The following is a 25,002-nucleotide window of genomic DNA, read 5'->3' as shown; positions in this document are numbered from 1 at the left end:
CATCAAAATGTCAAATTTTAACTAAAAGTTAAACGAATCGGTGGAATGGTTCGCAGCCTTAGTTTGGATCTCTTCACGCAAAATCGATCAAGTGCTTTTTTAAGTTTACTTTGCCAAATAAACGGCACCGAAGTTTCGCAAGGTGAATTCCTGGCGACCAGGAGGAAGCGGGCTGTAATTGGTAAATTACCAACCGGTAAATTGCTTAATGAACACTAAGCTGCGAGGCGGCTCTGTCCCAGTGTGGGGATGTAATGCCAATAAGAAGAAGAAGAAGACCAACCGGTAATCACTACAGCGCCGTGAATATCAGCATTCGGACAGAGCATCATCCATCCCCGTACGACGACGTACCAAATTTTTGACACCAAATTTTCGATTCATGATTTAGCGATTCGATTTGCTGGTTGAAATCAGCTGGTTGAAACATATTGTTCTGCTGGAATTCAGCATTTCTGCCATTTCTGCTCGATGTGTACTGAAATTCAGCATACACATCTACTGAAAACCAGTAAGCAAAATAATATCAACTGTTAAGCCCCAAACGCAATACAACGGAACGGCGACGGAAACGGAAAATTTAACAGTTGCCCATATATTTTCTGTCAAATTTGCCGTTTCCGTCGCCGTTCCGTTGTATTTCGTTTGAGGCTTTAATCAGTATTTTGTGCCACATTTTACTGAATACCAGCAAACAATTCCAAAAAACCCCTGAAACAGTAAATTTTAATTGCTGAACGCATAACAGCATTTTTTTCTTTTGCTGAGAACCAGCAAATCATAACTAACAAATAGATATTTAGGCAAGTATTTGTTTCACTTGGACTGCCATTTTTCTTCTTTCCGAATGGAAGTCAGCGACAAAGTGCTTTTCCTGTTGTGCAAAAATCTCTGTAAGTAAAATCAAATTTGTTGCTTTAAGCTATTCGATTTCAATTTCAAACAAATATATTTTGTTTCAGTCGAACAATGCCGCTGACAACCAAAAATTCGATGTAGTCCATGGCTACATGAGCTGGATATTTATCTCCAACAAATAGAGATTAAAAACATTCGTCGATGAATAAATGTTTGAAAAATAAAGAAAAGAAACATAACATGTGCAAAAAAAAATGTAAAAATAATGTGTACGTTTTGATATTGAATCTCAGTCCCTTTACTTAATCTATACTTTAATAACATAAAATCGCAATATTTATGAATTTAAAATATACTGGAAATACAGCAAAACGCATCCATTAGCCAATAGACTAACGCAAAATGAACTCCCCCAAGAAATTATGACGTTTGAGCGGGTCGCATAATGAACGCAAAATGAACTTTTGTTCAAGAAGACGACCCGCTCAAATGTCAATCAAAATCCATCGGGTGAGTGAATTTGATGAACTCCTGCACAGGTCTATTGCTGATAACCAGCAAACAATATTTTGATTTTGCTGAAGGTTCAGTAAATTAACTGTCACTTTGCCCAGATCGGATTTTGCTGGATTATACTAAAGACACACTGATGGTACAAGTACCACGGTTATATACCCTAGTACATATTGTACCATGGTTTTCCACGTTGTACCAGCATGGTACAAGGTGACACACTAGTGGTACAACTTGTACCATGGTACGAATACCACCAGTGTGTCATTAGTATTATCAGTATCTATTTTTGCTGAAAAGCACAAAAAAAAATCAGCAAAATTTTGCTGGTTTTCAGCGAAAGAAATTTGGTGTGTACATGAGGCACAACAACTATATACAACTATAGATAGTAGAATCTATAGATGAGCGAAAGCATGGCTGAGTCGATTTTTTTGCCCGTGCACACGCGCATATGACGTCACAGCCCTTAACGTTTCCATTGAAATCGTGACGTCATGCTCATTTGGAGACACGTTTGACAGTTCGTTTGGAGACAGAGGATTTATCTTCGCTCATCTATATATTCCACTATCTATAATTTGAACAACATTTTCGATAAAGCTATTTTAATTGTTTTTAGATTCTTTACACAGAAAGAAAAAACATTAATAAAATTTAAAAAAAAACCATTGGTAATTTTAAAAAGTTGCGTTGGTTCTTTTTCGTAGAGAGTTGCATAAGTTCAAAATAAAAGTACGCCAACTTTTGCAACGATCATTGTTCAAAAGTGGTATGTCGCTCTAAAATTAAAAGTTTGAACATTCAAATCTAAATTGTAAAACTGTCAAATGAAAATGTTCACACCTTGAAAAATATAGTGAATTATTTTCATTCAGAAGCCTCATTTTTTAATTGAAGGAACCTCCCCGCTCCCCTCGTACCCTTTATCTTCCCATTTTAATTAATTGCATATTATTCGGCAACTCGGCCGTACGAAAACCATTTTTTTGTTAAATATCTTGGCTGTGCATATGCACAGCATATGTTTCGAAATGGACAAATTGATATGAAATTTGCGAAAAAGAATCCACGTGTCTTGGAGGGACTCGAACCCTCAACCTCCTACTCTCTAGATAGGCGTGATAACCCCTACACAAAAGACCACTTAAAGGTCACGTTTGCGGAAAAGCCATCAGAATCCGAGTACCAACCTCCACCGCGGTTAGCTCTCTTTTTTGCAAATTGAATATCTTTCGGATGCTTGATTTGCCCAATCTCCACATGTGCTTTACTGTTGTATATCCACAGTCAAGCGAGTGCACATTGTTTATTAAACGAGAGGATCGCACTCCATGCTCCCCAGTAACGGACTGGGCGGGACGGTATAGAATGCGAATTCAATCGCACTCTGCTGTGCCAAAAGCTTGCTTGGCTAAAGCATTTGATGAGTTTGATTGCCTTTACGTAAGCGGTCGCGTGTACTCAGACGACTAATGACGGTGATGAATTTTGCGCCGTGTTCGACTCCCATGCAAAAAATATTGTCCCACCAAAATATGTTCCAACCAGTTTCTCCATATATGAATGACGTCTCCACTGCAAGAAAGAGCTGTTTGGGGTGTGAGATAAGGTGCAAGAATGATGTTTTGGATTGTGCTTTCGCTAATTTCTATATAGAATTGGACGTGTGAGCATTTGTTTTGGTACTTTGAAAAATTTGCACGGTAGTCTATTCTTCGGTGAGAAAAGCAATATGAACAGTATATCTACATTCCTCCAGTTGCGCAAAGAGGATCTTCTTACACTTATTCTGAATAATCTTCTTGTTATTGTGTTTGCAACTTTCATTTTCGTTCAACCCTTAAAGTGACTTCATGGGAGTGTTCACTGCAAAAGCTTTTTAATTCGATAACCAAGTCACCCACAGAGTGCAAACACGTGAGTTTCTTGTTGCTACTTTATTGGGGGGGTGTATTGAAGTTTTTGAAGCTGTTCCTAGAACAAATCTAATACATTTCAATTCGTGCGTTTTAATTCGCCATAAAAATCATTAGGCGATAACAACACTTCCGCCTTACCAACAAGCATTTGTTTACTTTGCTCGATAGGTAGACGGTTTGACAGTTCAATAGGTAGATTTGGCTTCACTCTTTGCGTAACTCTATATATAATAGACTCTCGGGGAAACGACCCCGATGCACGATGGTCAGTCAGCTGAAACGTTTTTATGTAGAGTAACGGAGCTATCGGGGCCCTCTTTAGCCGTGCGGTAATACGCGCGGCTACAAAGCAAGACCATGCTGAGAGTGGCTGGGTTCGATCCCAGGTGCCAGTGTAGGCAATTTTTGGATTCGGATTGGGCATAAAAGTATCATCGTGTTAGTCTCATGATATACGAATGCAAAAATGGTAACTTAAGTTAAGACAATTGTCTTAGAAACCTCGCAGTTAATAACTGTAGACGTGCTTAATGCACACTAAGCTGCGGGGCGGCTCTGTCCCAGTGTGGAGATGTAATGCCAATAAGAAGAAGAAGAACGGAGCTATCAGTTGGAACTCGAAGCGGCAATCTACCGTGGCGCTTTCAACAACTGAGACAGAGTACATGGCTCTGTCAACCGCAAGTCAGGAGGCCATGTGGTGGAGAGGATTATACATGAGCTTCACGGGACAAACGATGCTCTGGTGATCCACTGTGACAACAAAAGCGCTATCAACTTGGCGGAGCGTGAAGTTGGCTACTCGACACGTAGCAAACATATTGACATCAGGCACCACTATGTCCGTGAACAAGTTGAAGCTAAAACCATCAAGCTGAAATACGCGTAGCATCCAATCTTCAAGCGGCGGACATCTTGACGAAATCCTTACTTGGTCCGAAGTATAATGAAGATAGGAACAAACTTGGGGTTCATAACAAATGTGCGCTTAAGGAAAGATGTTAGCATAGTAAGTGTTTGCAAATATACTCTATTACCAATATAGTCCACTCTGGCTGATTTGAAGAGACAACGCAGTAGCGCCGCGGTGCCACAAAAGGCAAGCAATGTAGTGAAGAGACATTCCGAAGGGGTGCTTAAACGTATTATTCAATACGCAACCTAACATTTCGAAATAATGTGCTAGAAATCATCCCATGACCCCATTTTGATATCCGAGTTTAAAAATAAAATTTAAAAAAATGTAACTCAAATTTCCAAAAATTGTGAGATTAGTGTAATTTTTACAGTTAACGCACCCCTTGGCTATCGTTTTCAGGCATTTAATGTAACTAATTTAGTTACCTTTTGTGACGCAAGATGGTGTGAATGTGTTGTCTCTTGCCTGATATATGGGGATTTACGAAGTGGACTATATTGTTAATATACTATATTTGGTGTTTGTTAGTATAGTAGGCATTGAATATTTTAAGTTAATAAAATCACTTTCTGTTTGCTCCACTAACAATAGAGGTAATAAACTACGATTGTCGCTGCGGTTCCCTTTGTTATCGTTCGCAAACATGTCGGATATCTATCTGTCAAAACGTAGAGGAGGATCGTCGCTGACGACAGCGACAATCTTCCTCTATAGTTTATTACCTCTATTCCACTAACTGACCAGTGACCAGTCGAGTTTTCATTTGCTCTGCTTATCAATTCTGCGACTTCCGAGGCGATTTCAATATGCAGATTATATAAATATTACAAAAGATAGAAAAGTTTTTGCTTCGGGCAAAAAGTAAAAATATATTTACACTAGCCGGTTGATCTGCAACGCATTTTGGACGTCAAATGATACTTTATTTTCAGTTATGCGCAGGTAAAAAAAAATTCAATGGCATCATTCGTTTAAATTTTTCTTGCCGGCGCACAGTAGGACCAATCTTCCAAAAGACGGTCAAAAGCCACTTTTTCAAAGTGATCCAAATTATGAACTAGATTCCCGGATTATTAGTAGAATACTTGACGATGATGAAAACACAGATTTGTGTCGGATGGATCTCATGTTTACAGTCAATACAAGTTGAGCATGTTGTTGATTTTCAGTTCTGTTGAATCTTGTATAAAACATGAAAACATGAAACACTTTGAACACATGACCATATGACCTGTCTTCTCTCTCTTTTTTTATAATTTTATAATTTGATGGTGGATTGTTTAACCATGTTTTGCAGAAAAAAAGGCACAACCACCGCTAGGTTTATTGATCTGGGTGATGGATTTTCGGAACGTTGAAGTGGAAAACTGTAGTGAACAATATTTTACTTGATATTTATTCCATCTGTCTTCAGTATTTTTCTGCTTTCACAAGCTCAGAACAAGCCTTGCTCTGGTTTCCTGTATACTATCGTGACTGCATATGCAATGATCCCAACATTAGTCCCTTCAAAGCTTTTTTAAAACTTCTATGTCAAACATTCCATGTTACTATTGCCAGCAAATTAAAACCACTCAAAACCTGCTTCTCTTTAATAGTTTCCGATTAGTTTTTTTTCTCCAATTAGTATCTTTCGCTTACCTCTCATCATTTTTAATGATATCTGCTTTTAACCTAAACTAGATTGCACGCTTATTTATCTAAAGGTAGGTATATCACCCTTCGCAATGAACTAATATGATTGAAACGGGAGAATAAGTTACTTAATTTTATTTCCCGCATTATTTATATGCAATTTTTGCCAATTCTACTACACGAACAATGTAAATATCTCACTAGTGAAAGTATCGCTAGAATTTTGCCGAGTTATGGACTAAGGATTTGTACAATGCGATGAAGTGCGCCATAGCTTACTTCATGAAATAAAACTGTGATTTTCATCAGCATCGCACATTGTTCTACCACCGAAGAAAAGAAAAACACCACATGTGAGCATTCACGGCTAATTAAAACTTTCGAGAATTATAATTAAGAGTTTTGAAACGTGTCTTCGGATGATTTTGATCTACACTGCGCTATAGTCGTTTACTATTTATGTTTTAATATATTCGAATTCGATATAACACCAACCCAAGTCGTGTCACACATTTTCAAAATACTGCATGGGATTTAAATAATACGACGTTTATATTACGGATTCAATAACATAAGATAACTACTAAGATAACCGAATGTTAATAATAAGAGACAGAATATTTGTTTTGACGATGAATGTAGCTCACGACGTTTGCGTGGAGAAAGCATGAGTCCAGAGATGCCAGTGAAAGATGCGACTAATTAGTTAATTACCGAGCCAACTGATTAGCTGAAACGATGGTTCGAGCACTTCGAGCAACTTTTCAAGTTTCGATTCCCGACTAAACACCAACATCTCGGCAAGAGCCGCCAATGATGCGACGTAGTTCCGAAACCCCATAACCAGGGTTCTTATATCAGGGTTCACTCACTTCGACAGTAGATGGGAGAGACTAGCGCGGGGGTGAAAAATTCATTTTCGGTGCAAAACATAAACAAACTCGGTGGCTGCCCCATATATAAATCCAAGATGGCTGAATCATGAAATTGGCATACTGCTACACCTGTTTGTATTCACCTTGCCCATAACTGGAGGAGATTGAAGCAGCCATTCGAAGCATGGAATCCAAAAAGGTCTTTGCAAGGTTGCTGTCCGGAATTCTTGCTACATGCCCTGCCCATTGTACCCTTCCGGCTTTAGCTACCTTCTGGATGCTGTGTTCGCCATTGAGCTGGGCGAGTTCGTGGGTTATCCTTGGGCCGCCACACACCGCCAAATATGGTCCTAAGCACCCGTCTTCCGAATACTCCGAGAGATTGCAATTCCTCCTCGAGTATGTCCGTAGAGGACTACCGGTCGTATGTCCGTCACATTTGGTGCGAGTGTGAATATTTTTCGACCGCAGTATCTTCTAGAGCCCGTAGTACCACCTCTAAAGTCGATTCCACCTACAAGCATGTACCGATGCCTATATGTTTTATAATTCGAGCCTGATGGCTTCACTACTGGATTTAACATGCTGAGTTCTATTAACGATGCCATTAAAAACCGATATCAATAGAAATTCAAAGGCATAAATGGAGGTGAATCGGCCACACATTACGAAAGACAGAAGGCGAAGTCTGTAAGCATGTGTTGGACTGGAATCCGGCGGAACATGACACCGCCTCTGCTGCCGAAGCTACGAAGTCTCTACAAATGAATAAAGGAAGTCGGTAGGAACGTGACCTGGGCCCAGATGAATGCTAAAGCAGCCTATAAATAATGTGCTCGGGGCACATGAGTGAGTGTCGCCGCACTCTAGGACGAACCCGGTATTAACACGCCGAATACCGAGTTCGGTCAGATTTGGAAGAAACTTGAAATTTAAATAGCTATTTATGTCTCAGCAGCCCGTTGACCGATTTTCAAAATTCTTTCATGTAGTTTCATAGTACTGACGTTTTGTGTTTCTAGGGGTGCTCAATCCCTACATGCCTTTGGAAGGGTTTACTACAGTCGCCTCTCCACATCTTGATATTGAAGGGACCATCGAGATAGGGAGAGATCGAGGCATGGAAGGAAAATTTAAATGGGTACTAGATCCAAAAAAGCTAGTTGCTATGAAAAACGACAACAAAACAAATGTCGTTTCCTGTTGTTGATGTGTTTGTTATTGTTCAAAGATGGTCTAGTAGCCTGAAAATCTGACTATATTCGACATAAGGAGAGTATATCCTGAACAAAATATGATCAGAACCCATCGAGATAGAGGGATATCGAGATAGGGAGGTTATCGAGATGTAGAAAGCCCAATGTATGTAAATTGAAGGGACTGAGAAAACCATCGACATATGGAGAGATATCGAGATATAGAACATCGAGATGTAGAGAGTCGACTGTATGTTGGAAAACAATCTTGAATCGGATTTTTCATAAATGTGTCCAAAAAATAATCCTGAGGACATAGATAACGTAATATGAACAATATTCCTACAGAAATTCCAGGTTCTCCAAATCGTTCTGGAGCTCAGATCAGTTGACCTACCAGGTCAACTACGTTCTGTATCACAACGACGTTAATCCGTCAAGCCCACACATGTCCATAGAGCCTTTGTGTACCAGGTGTTTCAAGTTCTCCAAACTATTCCGGAGTTCAGATCAATTGGTCACCAGGTCAACTACGTTCTGTATCACAACGACGTCAACCCATCAAGCCCACACATGTCCATAGGGCCTTTGTGTATAACTTGCAATTCAATCATGCCTCTACCAGGTGTTCTAAGTCCTTCAAAATGTTTCGGAGCTCAGATCAATTAGTCTACCAGGTCAACTAAGTTCTGTAACACACCGACGTTCGTTTCGGAGTTGAGATCAATTGGTCTACCAGATCAACTACGATCTGTACAAAAACGACGTCGATGTATCAAGTCCACACATGTCCATAGAGCTTTTGGGTATAGCTCACAATTCAATCAAGCCTGTACCAGGTTTTTAAGTTCTCCAAACTCTTCCGGAGTTCAGATAATTGGTTTACCAGGTCAACTACGTTCTGTATCACCACGACGTAAACCCATCGAGCCCACAAATGTTTTTAGAGCCTATACCTGTACCAGGTGTTCTAAGTCTTTCAAACTGTTCCGCAGTTCAGATCAATTGGTCTACCAGGTCAACTACGTTCTGTATCACACCGACGTCAACCCATCAAGCCCAGACATGTCCATAGAGCCTATGGGTATAACTTGCAATTCAGTCATGCCTAAACCAGGTGTTCTAAGTTCTTCAAACTGTTTCGGAGTTCATATCCATTAGTCTACCAGGTCAACTACGTTCGAGATCATACCGATGTCCGTTTCGGAGTTCAGATCAATTGGTCTACCAGATCAACTGCGCTCTGTACAAAATGACGTCAACCTATCAAGTCCACACATGTCCAAATAACCTATAGGTATAACTTGCAATTCATTCATGCTTGTAGCAAGTATTTCAAGTTCTCCCAAGTCTTCCGGAGTTCAGATCAATTGATCTATCAGGTCAACTACCTTCCGATATAGCGATTTAAATTTTAAGTTTCCTCCAATCTGAGTGATCAGCTGCATCAATCAATCCACCACATTATCCAGCAAATATGGGAGGATGAAGAACTGCCTGCCGTCTGGTTGGATGGCCTCATATGCCCAATCTATAAGAAAGGGTCCAGACTAGAGTGTGCCAATTACAGAGGGATCACCCTTCTGAACTCAGAGTACAAAATCCTGTTTAACATACTGAGATCGCTTGAGGAGTCCTTCGTCGGCGAATACCAGGCAAGTTTTCGTGAGGGCCAATCAACAATGGATCAGATGTTTAGCCAACCGATGATCCCTAATAAATTCCGGGAGTACAACTTGCAGACTCACCATCTGTTAATTGATATCAAAGCAGCGTACGATTCGGTGAAAAGAAATGAGCTGTGGCAGATACTGTCCGAACATGGTTTTCCGGCAAAACTGATAAGACTGATACGTGCAACGCTGGAATGCTCGAAATTAAGTATCCGGATTGCAGACGAAGTGTCAACCTCGTTTGCGACTTTAGACTAGTTGAAGCAGGTTGATGCACTTTCGAATTTATTGTTCAACATTGAACTCGAGAACGCTATTAGAATATCTGGCGTGCAGAGGAACGGCACTATCATCACACGGTCGCATATGCTCCCGGGCTTTGCGGAAGACATCGACCTTATTGGAAACGATCGCAGAGCAGTAGTGGAGGCTTCTGTCCCACTGAAGAGGGAGACGGCGATGATAGGCTTAACCATTAACTTTGCCATGTCACGCTTGTGACATGTGACAATGACGTTTCCCGTGAAGTGAAAAATTGCTGCTGCAAATAGGGCCTTTTACGTATTACGTAACCAGATTAGGTCCCGCAACATGCAGACGGAATCGAAATTTGCTCTATACAAAACTCTAATTATACCAGTGGCCCTTTAGCGAATAGCGGAAACAATATTCAACAGATAATCAGATAGGGGCCGGCGACTTCGTGGAACTGCACGCTGGCTGTACGCGGTGGAATCGGGCCTGAGCGTTCGGAGAAACTGGAGGAACATCGCTCAAGACCTACGATTATGGAGCTCTACAATACGCCAGGCATAGGTGTATCGACGCTGTAGCCAACCAGGTATCCAGGTATCCAAATATTATCTCGGTATTTGTAGTGTTAAGAAAGTGGAAAAAGCTAGAAGTGTTCGATATAGCTCCGGATGATACAAAAAGGCATGTAGCGCAGCGAGCTAAACATAAAACCGTTTTTCAATAAAAATAAAGGTTAGAAATATCATTGCAGTTGTCATGACTTCAATCACAATTAATTCACATGCAGAATTTAAAGAATATCTGGCACTAACTTGATGAATGTAGTTAGTAATATTTTACAAAAATCTTTTTTTTTTCTCAATGGGAATTCTATCAGTCTTTGTAAACGTTATTAGGTTCAATAGTCGAAATATGACAATTTCTTGTATAAATAACAACATTTACACTCTCTCTGTTTTCTGTTTTATATGATATCGTTTAGGTATTCTTACGAAAAGGTTATTTCTTTGGTTACAAATATAGGAAGTTTCTGTTTAAAAGTTCAATATCTTGAATTCAATGAGAAGAGCTCGAATTCTGTCTCGGGGAACAAACGCCAACAATGATTAATTTTCCTAAATGATTTACATATTTATTGACAATTTGTCTGATGATAAATATGTCCACTTAACGCTTACCCTTATTTATTATATCGATAGCAACACAAACTATCAAAATGTGCCTTCATGATTAGTCGTGGCTACAGATAGTGGAAAAAAGAGCGGACGTATGGCTAACTAGGAAAAATGACGGTTTCAGCAGGTTTTGTTCTAGTCTACCAATGTTACGTGAATATAAAACTGAAATATGTATTCTGAAGCGTAGCTGCAGCATTCTTTGATATACAGAGAATCTCCTGACAAAATTTGAAAACAGTAAGTTTTAGAAACCGCTGCTAACAATATGTAATAGAATAAAACCTGAAAAGCCCTTATTATTCTGAATAAGAGTGAATGTGTGGTTGATCGGTGATGAGTTTCATAAAAAGCAGTTGTCTTCGGTAATCTATGAATTCCACCCTCTATAGCCGTATCCACTTATTTTTTATACGTATAAAAAGGAACACAAACTGTTGCGATGAATATTCATGACGTTAACGCTAAAGGGTTTAACAGTCCCTTAATTTTTTAAATCGATTAACCGTTTCTTCTCTTGCTAAAAAGCTGTAGATGATGCATATTCATAAGAAAGGAAAAATCTTCTCGCATATTCAAAATGTGAATTTCATATTCCGTCAGTTAAGTTTTTTTTTCAAAAGCCATATGACTAGAATCGATTGATTACCTAGAAATCGTATTTGTTTATTTCATCACGTTTGGAGTCCTAACGGGACCCCTGCTTGATTGGAACGCGATTCTTTATGAAACAGACAGATGATCTCCGTTCTAATTTTAAGATTCGTCGTCACTGTCCTTCCGGGCATCGTAATCACGTTTATAGAGCCGTCCGTTCATCGTACACTACGACCGCATCCTGATCGGACAGAGGAAGTGCCGAAAGGTTTTGCGATCGCGATCGGCACAAGGCAATGATAGCCGCTTCATCGTTGCGCATTCGATTGCGGCGCTTTTTGCTGAAATTCACCTGCAAAAAAGACAATGTGAAATAGAAATTCTATAATAAAAAAAAACCCTCCAGGTTTAGAAATGAGCTTGGTTTTATTTTTTCCGAAAGACTTCTAACAATCTCTCTTTTTAAACGCTTTTCCGTTTATAGGGTACAAATGAAATTATTGCGAATATGTAGGTAACTGCATTTTAATCTGCAATATCCTTTTCTACTTTTCAAAAATATTGGGCCTTTTTATACGAGTAGAGTAACGTTCGGTCAGTCGATTTCGGTTATTCTCAGATGCATTAACCATGTCACTACTCGTAGAATATGCCAATTTGTATCAAAATCATAAGTTTATACAAAAAAGTTACGGAAAAGGTTTTTTTAAATTGCTTGTCTATCCTTCGACAAAGGAGGTCCCCTTACCTTAGCATACAGTTCGTCCAGGTCATCCGCGTTGGATAACGGCCTCTGCTTGTTTTTGCCCCACGACGGTAGGGATCGTGTTCTGTAGGATGTGCTGCCACAGTCCTCGTCGGTTCCATCACCGCTAGCATCATTTATTCCTAGATCAAAAGTGGCATGCGAAAAAAAGAAGCAGACAGAATTAGGTACAAACTCGAAAAATTAACTTGCTTTCAATTAAATATTAGTTTTCAAACATTAATAAACCTGGTGCAGCCGTAGATTGATGAGCACCGTGTTTGAGATTCTGATGAAATAACAGGACGAGTCAGTAAATAGTTTATCATTACTTACCCCCACTGGAGGCATACAGTGGATTAATGGCCCACATGGATTTGTGATGCACCAATTGTCCCTGCTGGTGTTGTTGTTGCTGTTGGTGATGGTGCGGCTGATGATGATAGTGGTGTTGTTGGGTTTGATGCTCTCTGCAAAAATAACGAACGAACAATGCACTTCATTAAAATGCGGATGGACAATTAATATTTAATGGGAACACATATGACACAATGTAAAATAAATCTTGCATGGATCTCTCTTTACTAGCCACGCAAAAATGCTGCTTAAATTGCCTATGCAACCATTATTTAATATACCACAGGAACAGACCGTGAGATGAGGAGGAAAACCATCGACGAAAAATCTCTGACACCATGCTGTCGTTGCATAAAACTTGAATGAATCATCTATGAATTGACATGTGAAGCATTGAAAAATTTTTGTTCGCCTAAAAGACAAATTTTGAAACGGAGGCATTCCACGGGGGCATGTCAGTCGATCCTGAGCGACCATTTCGAAAATATTTGAAACTCTGCACAGTTTTTCAATTTCATCTAAATCGTCATTTTTCGATATCAAATCTTCATATTGAGTCACGACTAACTTTTCAAAAGGGTGTATGTGAAAATGGTTCAAAAATATTTAAAAAGCTGCACAGCAAAAACGGAATGTTCGATTGTTATGATTTTTTCAGCAAAGTTAGACAACTAAATGGTGATTCTTAAGAAAATGTGCACAGTAAAAAAAATTTTTTTGCCTTTAAAAATATCATTTTTGTCACAAAAACTCAAATATCTCAAAACCCTATCTTTTTCGAACTTAATTTTTTAGGGAAAACGGTCCATTATATTAGCTATCTACCATAAAAATTTGGTGATGGTAAACTAATAAACAAAAAGTTATGACATTTCAAACATTTCACAATTTTCACATTTAGTAAAAAAAATTTTTCTGTGTAAGTTATTTCGAGAATTGCAGTTTGATGCAGATTTTATTGTTAAGGGACGTGATTTAAACAAGTTGTTTTCATGATATTTTGATTTAATTATTCATAGCATCTATAAGAAACTTAGACACGATCCAGTGTTGTGATCAAAAGTATTGATAGTGTCATAATTTTCATTGCACGTGACTGGCGAAAAATTCTTTTAATAGTGTTGAAACCTGTTGATAATAACGTTGATAGAAACATATCAGAAATGTTATTTTTAAGACAAAAGCTGCAAAATCAAAGATTTATATACACGTGTACGTCTATAGTTTACCTGCAAAAAATATACCTCTTAGAGAATAGACTTTATGATCGGGAGGAAACGGGTATCTTCAACAACAACAAATGCATGATAGGTACATACCATGACAATGCTCACGAAAAGCAAAAACATTACTACTACTAAGGTTGTTAAAGATCTTATAGTAATTTTTTCTTCAGTCAAGCAAATGACACCAAACTAGTCAGTAAAAACTTAAAAGTGATTTTGTTTATTGAAATATTACGAACAACATGAGTAGCCGCTTTCTCAACTGTTGTAGGCCGTTTGATGGAAAAAAGTGTTCAAAAGAGTTACGAAATCTCACCGAAAGCACCATAGATAAACTGAAAGCGACTGGTTATGCTCCAATGTCCACATTGAATACAAATTTACGCATTTGCACGTCCTGCCGTCTAAACGTTGACAAAAGAGCAATCTGTATATCATCGGTTGAGCAGAGCGCAGGAAGTTCGAAAACGACAGCAACTGAGGAATTGCCAGATGTATCGACAACAACTGAGGAATTACCAGAAGTATTAAGTGCTGAGAGCCTTGCCACCGTACCATCAGCGAAATCTGTTTCAACAAATCAATCGGAAGATGAGTGTATCCAAAAGGTCAACATCGAACGCTTTAACAAGGGCATAGCTGGGATAAAAGTGACTCCGATTAAATGGAGTAAGATGGACTACGTTTATTACCCGGAGAAAAATACCGTGAAATAAACGAAGCTGTACGAAGAAACCTCTTCAAATTAGGACCTGATGATGTGGAAAATACAGACTACGATGAGGTAATTATAAATATGAAGGAAAGGTTCTCGAATGCAGCCACGACAAGGAAAGAAAAATTATTGATTTTGTCGATGCTGCCAAGTTCGTGGTCTATTCAGGATGCCATTGATGAGTTCAAAACCAATAGAAATACAGTAAAAGAGGCAAAACAATTGAAGAATAACTGTCTTTCAACCAAAAATACTAGGTCTAGTACTGCATTAACAGATGAGACAAAAGAAATAGTAGTTCAATATTTTGAAGATGATGAAGTAAGTCGAGCTATGCCTGGTCAAAAAGATTATGTATCAGTAAAAAAAGATGGAAAGCGTCAAGCAATCCAAAAACGATTAATGATGACGACTTTGAAAGAAGCGTACACACGCTTCAAGGAAATTCACGATAATATTAAAATAGGTTTTTCCTCATTTGCAAGCCTTCAGCCAAGGCAATGTAAGCTTCTTTCCAATTCAGGAACACATAATGTGTGTGTGTGCACAACCCATGAGAATATTAATCTTATTTTACATAGTTTGAAAAGAATCAATTTAACAAAGGATATTAAAATGTTAACTGGTAGTCTTTTGTGTGAAAATACAACATCAAATTGCTATCTACGATCTTGTTCGGATTGTCCAGATTCTTCATCATTGGAAAATACTTTATTCGCTGAGTTTGAAGAAATATATTGATCAGTTATCATTTGAGCAATGGGTGACCACGGATAGGTGTGACATAGAAACTATTGTAAAACCTGTAGATGAGTTTGTGTCATATTTTTGCTTGAAATTAGAAAGTTTAATCCCTCACGATTTCATTAAAACAGAACAATCCAGCTTTTTAAAAAATACGAAAAATACATTACAAAATGGTGAACTAAATTAATGATTTCGTGTGTGTTACTTCTACGTGAAGTTAAACGATTTACAATGATATGGAAATGCTAATATCATCTTCCAAACTTGGACGTACATGTTCATTAGACCTGTTCACCATTTTCAAAAGTATTCCAGATTCAAAGTGCCACCCCTCTATTTCAATTAGTATCTTAAATGGAGTCCCCTGACCAATTTTCAGCCAAATCCATGAAGATTTGGAGGTGCATCAAACGAGATTTGTGATTTTTTAGACTTTTTCGTAGAAATGTCGTCTCAATGCATCAATTTAACTCCACATAATAAAAGGATTAATCGTTGATAGCTTCTTTAGACTATTATCTACCACTTTGTCATTGATACTAGGATGTTTAAATGGCTTATTCTATGACTTTTTATTAGATTTAGCTGAAAAAAATGCCTGAAAACCAGAAAAATAATTTTAGGTGCTTCTGGGGGTAGTATAAATTTTTAATATGTGCCCAATTCAATTTTTCCTTTCATTTCCTTCGAGTGTTGCGGAAGTTTCGTCCATACATCACTTTATTCTGAAAAATAAACTTCGCCATGTAATAATGCAGTTTTCATGAAATACTCAACATTTGAATAGGGTAGTCAAGCAAGACCATTCCCCCCATGCTAAAACAAAGTTGACCATGATTTATGAGCAATGTCATCCAGTATTTTCGACCCATTGGTATGGATCTAGAGTGGGCTATGTGGTAGTGTCAGGGCCTGCAGATCAACAGGTCCACGGTTCGAGGCGCCGAGTAGATAAAGATTTTTTCTTGTCAAGTCTTATGGAAATGCCATGTTTTCAATGACCTTTTGGGGTCGTTAACTACATTTGAATGTTATTGATCCTATACCCTCCTCCTAGTTATTGCATCACTCATGCCACTGACTAATTTCAAACAACTTTCACTGATTGAGATTATAATAAGTATATGTCCATCATTGCAGTCATCAATTGTGAAGTAATGGTTTGTTAATGGGAGGGATCGATCAGGTTTTGTTCGATGTTCGTTGTGCCATGAGTGTGGTACAATAACTAAGGAGAGGATAACTAGTAAATCAAGATGTTTTTTAAACTTGATAAGATTTTTTTATCACGTTCAATTTAAAGTATGTTTCCGACCGCGACAACAGATTATCGACAAAATGGAATTGAATACATGGCTTGATAAATAAAATATTTTCAACTGCTAGGCGCCTCGAACCGTGGACCTCTTGATCTGCAGGCCCTGACACTACCACATAGCCCACTCTAGATCCATATCAGTGGGTCGAAAATACTGGATGACATTGCTCATAAATCATGGTCAACTTTGTTTTAGCATGGGGGAATGGTCTTGCTTGACTACCCTATTCAAATGTTGAGTATTTCATGAAAACTGCATTATTACATGGCGAAGTTTATTTTTCAGAATAAAGTGATGTATGGACGAAACTTCCGCAACACTCGAAGGAAATGAAAGGAAAAATTGAATTGGGCACATATTGAAAATTTATACTACCCCCAGAAGCACCTAAAATTATTTTTCTGGTTTTCAGGCATTTTTTCAGCTAAATCTAATAAAAAGTCATAGAATAAGCCATTTAAACATCCTAGTATCAATGACAAAGTGGTAGATAATAGTCTAAAGAAGCTATCAACGACTAATCCTTTTATTATGTGGAGTTAAATTGATGCATTAAGACGACATTTCTACGAAAAAGTCTAAAAAATCACAAATCTCGTTTGATGCACCTCCAAATTTACATGGATTTGGCTGAAAATTGGTCAGGAGACTCCATTTAAGATACTCATTGAAATAGAGGGGTGGCACTTTGAATCTGGAATACTTTTGAAAATGGTGAACAGGTCTAATGTTCATGATAGCATTAGAGGCGAAAGTATAGAATTGATAGTTCCGTTAGGATACGGCAGGCATGAAGAATGTTTTTATAGAAGTCGATTTGAAAGCGAGCGGAGGGCAATATTTGTGATGGCATATATCACACGACCTTCCTTCTGCCAAGCTCCCGTATGAAGGGGAGGAGGAAGAATATCAGTGTGGAAGCTGATATATCTCCACTGGCAAAAGGAAGGTGGTTTGACTTGCTCATATGCCATCGCGTGCGGAAGGATTTGCTATCGACGAGTACTGTCTCCAAATTTCTAATATGACATCAGCATTTAGTCGAATAGGATTTTTATTGCACAGTTCTGTTTTCTCATTGCGTCCGTCTCGTCGCAACCAACTTGGCTGCCTCGGAGAGAACAAAGCAGAGAAAGGCACTGCTGCTGTACCGTCGACCAATAACAGCTGAATTGATAAATTGTGCATGGTTTTACTAAAAGAAAAAGTTCCGAATGAATTTCTGGATGAATTAACGAAACCTTTCCAGAAGGTTTTCCGAAGGAGTTCCTGGAGGAAACTTAAAAAGTAATAAATGAAGAAATTTTCTAAATCATTCCTGGAGTGGAAAACAATTCTGAAGAATATTTAGAAGAACGAGACGAGCAAGCCTTGGGCTGAAAGTCTCCCTAATAAATATATAAAAAAAAAATATTTAGAAGAAATTTTCTAATAAATTGCTGGTGAAATTTTAGAAATTCTCGAAGAAAAATCTACATGGAAAAACCTGAAAATTTTTCAGATAGATTAGACAAACGAATTTATACAGGAATTTACGACGGAATTCTCAATAGAATTCCCGGAGAAATACCAATAGGATTTTGTAAAGAAATTCCTAGAATTTCTTCTAAAATGCTCTCGAAAATAACTTCAAAAATTCCTTCGGAAATTTCTACAGGATTAATAAAAATTCTAAGAAAATTAGTTATTTTTCTCAAGATCAAAATTATCAAAATTAAGCGCATAGAATTAAATTTCAGAGAAAAAATTTCGATTTGATGGGTCACGTGGTCCATTGTGCCCCAGCTCAACTCCGCCAGTGGTGATGGTATTTGAGAGACGCGGGACGCTAAATCGGGCAAAATCAAAGTATGAATAAAATCCGTAACCAGTATCAGAAATGAAAATGAGTTGTTGGAGAAGCCAATCCGGAGCGGAGATGGCGAGGTTCGACTCGATCTGGTCTATTAGGTTTTTGGGTGGGAAAACCTGTGTAGCTTTCAATTAATAATTAAGGAAATAAAATAATACTTAATTGAAGAGCATGCCAAAGTTGGATGTATATCAATTGAAGAAGAAGCAGAATGAGTTGCTGGCAAATTAGACAAACTATTCATGACTAAATGGTGTAATCTGAATAGGCCATCTGATTTTGATTTCATTGAGAATAGGCAAGTGTGGTTTCAAACTTATCACCTGCAGGCTTACATCGTGAAATTTACATGATTTACCTCTGTTGCTGTTGTTGAAGGGCTTGCTGTTGTGATGGATGAATGTATTGCGTTATTTGCTGATGCTGTTGTTGTTGTTGCTGCTGATGTTGTTGCTGCTGTTGATTGTAATACTGCTGTAAAGTCTGCTGTTGATGAGGGTACTGACCACTTTGTTGATGCTGCTGATGTTGCAGTTGAGCATAATGAGAATGATACTGTTGTTGTTGCTGCTGCTGCTGTTGTTGTTGATGATGAATGCATTGATGGTGATGTTGAAACTGTGGTTGCTGTTGAGGATGATATGCATGCGAATACTGCTGCGGTGAACTGCCGTATTTGCCGTGGTGTCCGGCGCTGTTACCGACACTGCCTCCAGCAGGATGACATGGTATCCCGGTTGATGTTACTGCCGCGCAGTTTTGCTGGTGAAGATTGCTGCTGTTGCTACCGCTGTTGTTGCTTGTCGGGGGAGGTGGTGCGCTATACTGTGGTGGGCATATCCCGATGGACAATGGCATCACTAGCTGGTTCGAATCACTGGTGTGCGACTTGGGCACGACCGAGTTGTGAGATACTGCAGAACAAAGACAAGACGATAAAGATTAGGAACTGCTTCACCTATTGTTTCATTTGCTTACCGTTGCTTCCCGTGTAATAGCTGGAGCTGAGCAATTTTCGAGATCGTGGTTGTAGCCAGCAACAGAAGAAAAGTGTCGCGAGGATAACGATCAGTATGACAATGGTCCCGATCAGGATACCCCAGATCAGCGTCGGTAGGCCCCAGATTGACTTTGCCGCGGTGGCCTCAATCGGATACATCCGGGCGGTTAGCGTCACCGACTGCTGGTACAGACCATTGGAACTGTTGAACAACAGGACGTCCTCTGGCCCTGTTTAAGTTATAATAAGCGAAAATCAAAGTCAATTAGAATCAAACTGGCTCGGAAGGAAATGAAATATTATTTTAAAGCAATTGCATATTTCGAAGTTGTTGGAAGATCAATGACTTTCCTTTGCCAATGCGGCAATCGATTTACCTGGAAGCACAACGAAATCTTCGGTACTAACAGAGGGCCCGACGGTGCTAGTGGTAACCAATGTGGGTGTCTGGCTTGGTGACGCAATGGAAACGAAGGACGAAGTCACATTGAGTACGTCAAAGGGCGGATAAAACATAGACGAAACTGATGGTGGTTGTGCCGGCACAGGAAGGGACAATTCTGCAGTCACTGTAAACGGAGACGTGTGCATCTTGTCGAACATGTTCAATGCATTTACGCTGGCTACGTGGCCAGACGCTGGCATCACGGAGGGATTCTCCATTTGATTTGTGAATGGAGGGTGGTTCACATCAGTGGGTGGTGCGTCGTCACGCCGAGCCGAGAGCTATTGGCGGAAATGGATTCGATTGCGATAGGCGACACTTGTTGCTGCGCTTAACAGCTATGTGTAACATTCGTTGAATCACCGAGAATTTACGTAATTAGTAAAACAAAGTAGGGGATACCTGGTAAATACAGTAGTTGCGTGACTAAAGTATGGATTTGCAAACTATTATTAAATCATTACACTTGTGGGGTAGTCGATGTTAATTTAAAACTGTGTGTCGTGGTGTGGTAATAAAGCAGATTCAAGTGCTATTTATATTTTATTCGTGATTCAAACTTGATACAATTCACACGCATGTTATTTTGTATGCATTGCCGACTAATGCCTAATGTATGTGGTATAAAGAATGTGAAAATACTAGCATTCACAGAAGATGGACTTACTGGACGCTGTTTTAGATGATATTGAAATAAAAACAGATTAATCCACCTAACGGTTATGTTGCGTTTATTGTGCGTTTTAAAAATAAGTTTTGCGTTTTAAAGTATATAACATCTGGACATATACAGATTCTGCCAGATTTTAATTAAAAAACTGTAAGCTATTTATACATATACTGTAAGATTTTAATATAATGATTGTATGGACATTTTAATTATTTTTTTATTCTTTACTATAGTGATTTTTTGAGTGTGAGAAGTTCATAACCTACTTTTTAAAATTTTGCCGAAGTTACAAGGTTTACATGCAGAACTGTATTGAAATGTACCCTTCCTTCGCTGGTTGGGTGTAGTTTGATCAGGTCAATTTTCAATAGGAAACTATGGGACAGGATTCCTCGTCGAATACAATCTGTTGCAAGCAAATCGGTCAAGGATAAGTGCCTAAAAACTAAATGAGATTTGTTTGCGCACACACACGCACACGAGCCTTCTATAAAAAGTGTATTTTTAGAGCGAACATTTAGCCTTTCGGTACTTGCAGTGTACGAGAAAGGCAAACATCTAATTATTTAGGGATAATAGAGTTAATCACCCTACATAAAGACGTGCATCATCTACAGGGCTAGACAGAAAGGTTGAGATAGGTAAAATTTTGTCGAATTTCATATGAGCATAACTTTGCATAGACTAATACGATTTTGTTAAAAACGGATCTAATGGACGCAGAAACTCATCTAGTTTCTTTTTGTTCTCATTCTAAATCTCAGATCGGTTCACGACCACCGGAGATATTTAGGGTTTTCCGAAGGTATTTTTCATATAAATCATATAAATTTCAGCCATCTTTGGATCTCTTCATAGATACTGACTTTACCTCTAACCAATGTGATTCTTTCGATGCTTCTGTTTATAATTTTAATAAAGTCAATTAGGAAGTTTTTGCGCAACGTTTTTCCGAAATAAATTGGAGTAACACTATTGAATCAAATAATATTACTGAATCAGTAGCCATGTTTGAGGATAAGTTGAAGGCCATAATTCGTGAATTAGTTCCTGAATGCAAACCCCAGAGGTCTCCTCTCTGGTCAACCCCTAAATTGAATTCTTTTAATAATTGTGCCACTCGCAAACGCTTCTTCGCTGCAAGTGATAAATAATATAGACAAGAAAACAATCGTCTTTTTAAAGCCTATGTACTGCGTTCTGAAGAAAATCTACGACGAAACCCCAAAGGCTTTTGGAACTATGTGAACAGTAAACGTAAGGAGCGTGGTCTTCCGTCCCAAATGTTTCTTGAAGAACAATCATCTAGCAATTCACTTAAGGCTTGTAATCTCTTCGCTATTCGATTTGCAAGTGTCTTCAACTGTGATCAGCTCACCCCATTGGAAATCAATGAAGCAACTCGTGATGTTCCCATTGATATTACCTGCTTAAATTCACTATCAATACTGATGACATCGAAAAAAAAATGAAAACTAGCACTTCTCCTGGCCCTGGCGGCATTCCAACATGTATTCACAAAAGATGCATTAACCAATTGATTGTTCCCTTGCAACACATTTTCAATCTGTCATTGTCTTCCGGTAAATTCCCAGACCAATGGAAAGGATCCCTCATGTTTCTCGTTCATAAAAAAGGCGACAAACGTGACGTTTCCAATTATCGAGGAATAACGTCGCTGTGTTCTACTTCAAAATTGCTTGAACTGATTGTAAGTAAATTAATCCTGCAAAACTTCAAATCCTACATTAGCACTGATCAGCATGGTTTTTTTCCCTGGTAGATCCGTCTCCACTAACCTCGTAGATTTTACCTCATATGTCCTACGGAATATGGAAAAAGGTATTCAAATCGATACTATGTACATTGATCTAAAAGCCGCTTTTTATAGCCTAAAAAATGACATAATTATGGCAAAACTAGAAAAGCTTGGAATTCACGGTCATCTCTTAAGCTGGTTTAATTCTTATTTACGTGAAGAACACTAAAAGTCAAGATCGGATCTACTACATCCTCCTCTTTTGGTAGTACCTCCAGTGTTCCTCAAGGCAGTAATCGTGGGCCTCTGCTTTTTTAATATTCTTCAATGATGCAGTCAAGGAATTACCTCATCGATGTAGGCTTTTGTACGCAGACGATTTGAAGATATTTTTCCCAATAAATAAACCTCAAGATGCTGCAAAATTCCAATGTTTAATTGATTGTTTTCATAACTGGTGTGAGAGAAACAGGATGCGTTTAAGCTTAAATAAATGCATAGTGATTTCATTTTCTCGTAAAAAATTAACCGTCTTACATGATTACTCGTTATCTGATCTCGGAGTTATATTAGATTATAAATTGAACTTTAATGAACATATGACTTCTATTATCAGCAAGGCAAATCGACAATTCGGATTCATTTCCAGAGTTTGTCAATCTTTTTGGAACCCTTACTGTCTGCGTTCTTTGTACTGTTATTTAGTCCATTCTATTCTTGAATTTTCGTCTGTTGTTTGATCCCCGTTCTTGGGCAAGGGCTTGACGATCCCTCCCCAGACCATCCGCGAGTTGCGGCGCCTGCCTAGGTTGTGGTGGGGTTCGACAGTGGGCTCTGCTGAACTTCTATGTATACGCAAGCAGGCTCCGCCAAAGCGAGCGTGTGCCGCTCAAAGCGCTCAAGCCCAAGTCCTGGTGTTAGGTGGGATGCTAAACAGACCTGACACGACGGCCCTCCGACGAGACAGGAGGTTTACGCAGGCCCAATAAGCCGCCTTTAAAAACAATCATTACGAACGACATAGAAGGCGACGAATAAAGGATCACGATTGGAAGCTTGGAACATGGAACTGCAAGTCGCTAGGTTTCGCAGGTTGCGACAGGATAATCTACGATGAATTACTTCCCCGCAACTTCAACGTCGTAGCGCTACAGGAAATCTGCTGGACAGGACAGAATGTGTGGAAAAGCGGGCATCAAGCGGCAACCTTCTACCAAAGCTATTGCACCACCAACGAGCTGGGAACCAGCTTCATAGTGCTGGGATAGATGCGCCAACGCGTGATTGGGTGGCAGACAATCAACGCAAGGATGGGCAAGCTGAGGATAAAAGGCCGTTTCATCAACTATAGCATCATCAACGCGCATTGCCCACACGAAGGGAGATCCGACGACGAGAAAGAAGCGTTCTATGCACAGCTGGAGCAGACATACGATGAATGCCCACTGCGGGACGTCAAAATCGTCATCGGTGACATGAACGCTCAGGTAGGAAGGGAGGGAATGTATAGACCGGTCATCTAACCGGATAGTCTGCACACCGTATCGAATGACAACGGCCAACGATGCATAAACTTTGCAGCCTCCCGCGGAATGGTAGTCCGAAGAACTTTCTTCCCCCGCAAGAATATCCACAAGGCCACATGGAAATCACTTAATCAAGTAAAGGAAAATCAAATCGACCACGTTCTAATCGACGGTAAATTCTTCTCCGACATCACGAACGTACGCACTTACCGCAGTGCGAATATTGAATCCGACCACTACCTCGTTGCAGTATGTCTGCGCTCAAAACTCTCGACGGTGATCAACACGCGTCGGAGTCGTCCACCGCGGCTAAACATTGGGCGGCTGCAAGACGGTAGACTAGCCCAAGACTACGCGCAGCAGCTGGAAGTGGCACTCCCAACGGAAGAGCAGCTAGGCGCAGCATCTCTTGAAGATGGCTGGAGAGATATTCGATCCGCCATTGGAAGCACCGCAACCGCTGCACTAGGCACGGTGGCTCCGGATCAGAGAAACGACTGGTATGACGGCGAATGTGAGCAGTTAGTTGAGGAGAAGAATGCAGCATGGGCGAGATTGCTGCGAACGAGGCACGATACAAACGGGCGCGGAACAGACAAAATTCGATTTTCCGGAGGAAAAAGCGCCAGCAAGAAGATCGAGACCGTGAAGAGACGGAGGAACTGTACCGCGCTAATAACGCACGAAAGTTCTATGAGAAGTTGAACCGTTCACGTAAGGGCCACGTGCCACAGCCCGATATGTGTAAGGACATAAACGGGAACTTTCTTACTAACGAGCGTGAGGTGATCCAAAGGTGGCGGCAGTACTACGAAGAGCACTTGAATGGCAGGCAACGGTGGCGGTATGGCAATGAACCTAGGAGCACGCACGCAGGACATGCGACTTCCGGCTCCGAATCTCCAGGAAATCCAGAAGGAGATCGGCCAGCTGAAAAACAACAAAGCCCCTGGAGTTGACCAACTACCAGGAGAGCTGTTTAAACACGGTGGTGAGGCACTGGCTAGAGCGCTGCACTGGGTA

General features: G+C 39.5%; 1 protein-coding gene across 15 annotated transcripts in view; it reads right to left on the bottom strand.

Moving 5' to 3' along the window:
• Positions 1-5,593: 5,593 nt before the first annotated feature.
• The window catches only part of LOC134203570 (G-box-binding factor-like), a 59,905-nt gene continuing 40,496 nt past the window's right edge, over positions 5,594-25,002 (bottom strand). For 6 of the 15 annotated variants that reach the window (XM_062678424.1, XM_062678426.1, XM_062678421.1 and 3 more), the window contains 6 exons: positions 19,957-20,426; positions 19,558-19,809; positions 18,938-19,493; positions 12,700-12,833; positions 12,367-12,506; positions 5,594-11,970 (listed from right to left, as the gene is read on the bottom strand). In XM_062678424.1, the coding sequence (XP_062534408.1) occupies positions 11,821-11,970; positions 12,367-12,506; positions 12,700-12,833; positions 18,938-19,493; positions 19,558-19,809; positions 19,957-20,242 (1,518 nt within the window). In that variant the 5' untranslated portion in view covers positions 20,243-20,426 and the 3' untranslated portion in view covers positions 5,594-11,820. Of the gene's footprint in view, positions 11,971-12,366; positions 12,507-12,699; positions 12,834-18,937; positions 19,494-19,557; positions 19,810-19,956; positions 20,451-20,488; positions 20,634-20,691; positions 20,729-25,002 lie in introns of those variants that run through there. The other 9 variants (XM_062678423.1, XM_062678422.1, XM_062678430.1 and 6 more) reach the window with 6 other exon arrangements.

Source organism: Armigeres subalbatus, unplaced genomic scaffold (genome assembly GCF_024139115.2).
Source record: "Armigeres subalbatus isolate Guangzhou_Male unplaced genomic scaffold, GZ_Asu_2 Contig1974, whole genome shotgun sequence".
NCBI classification, from domain to species: domain Eukaryota; kingdom Metazoa; phylum Arthropoda; class Insecta; order Diptera; family Culicidae; genus Armigeres; species Armigeres subalbatus.
Note: the sequence above shows the minus strand (reverse complement) of the source record. Positions and strands in the feature narration are given on the sequence as shown.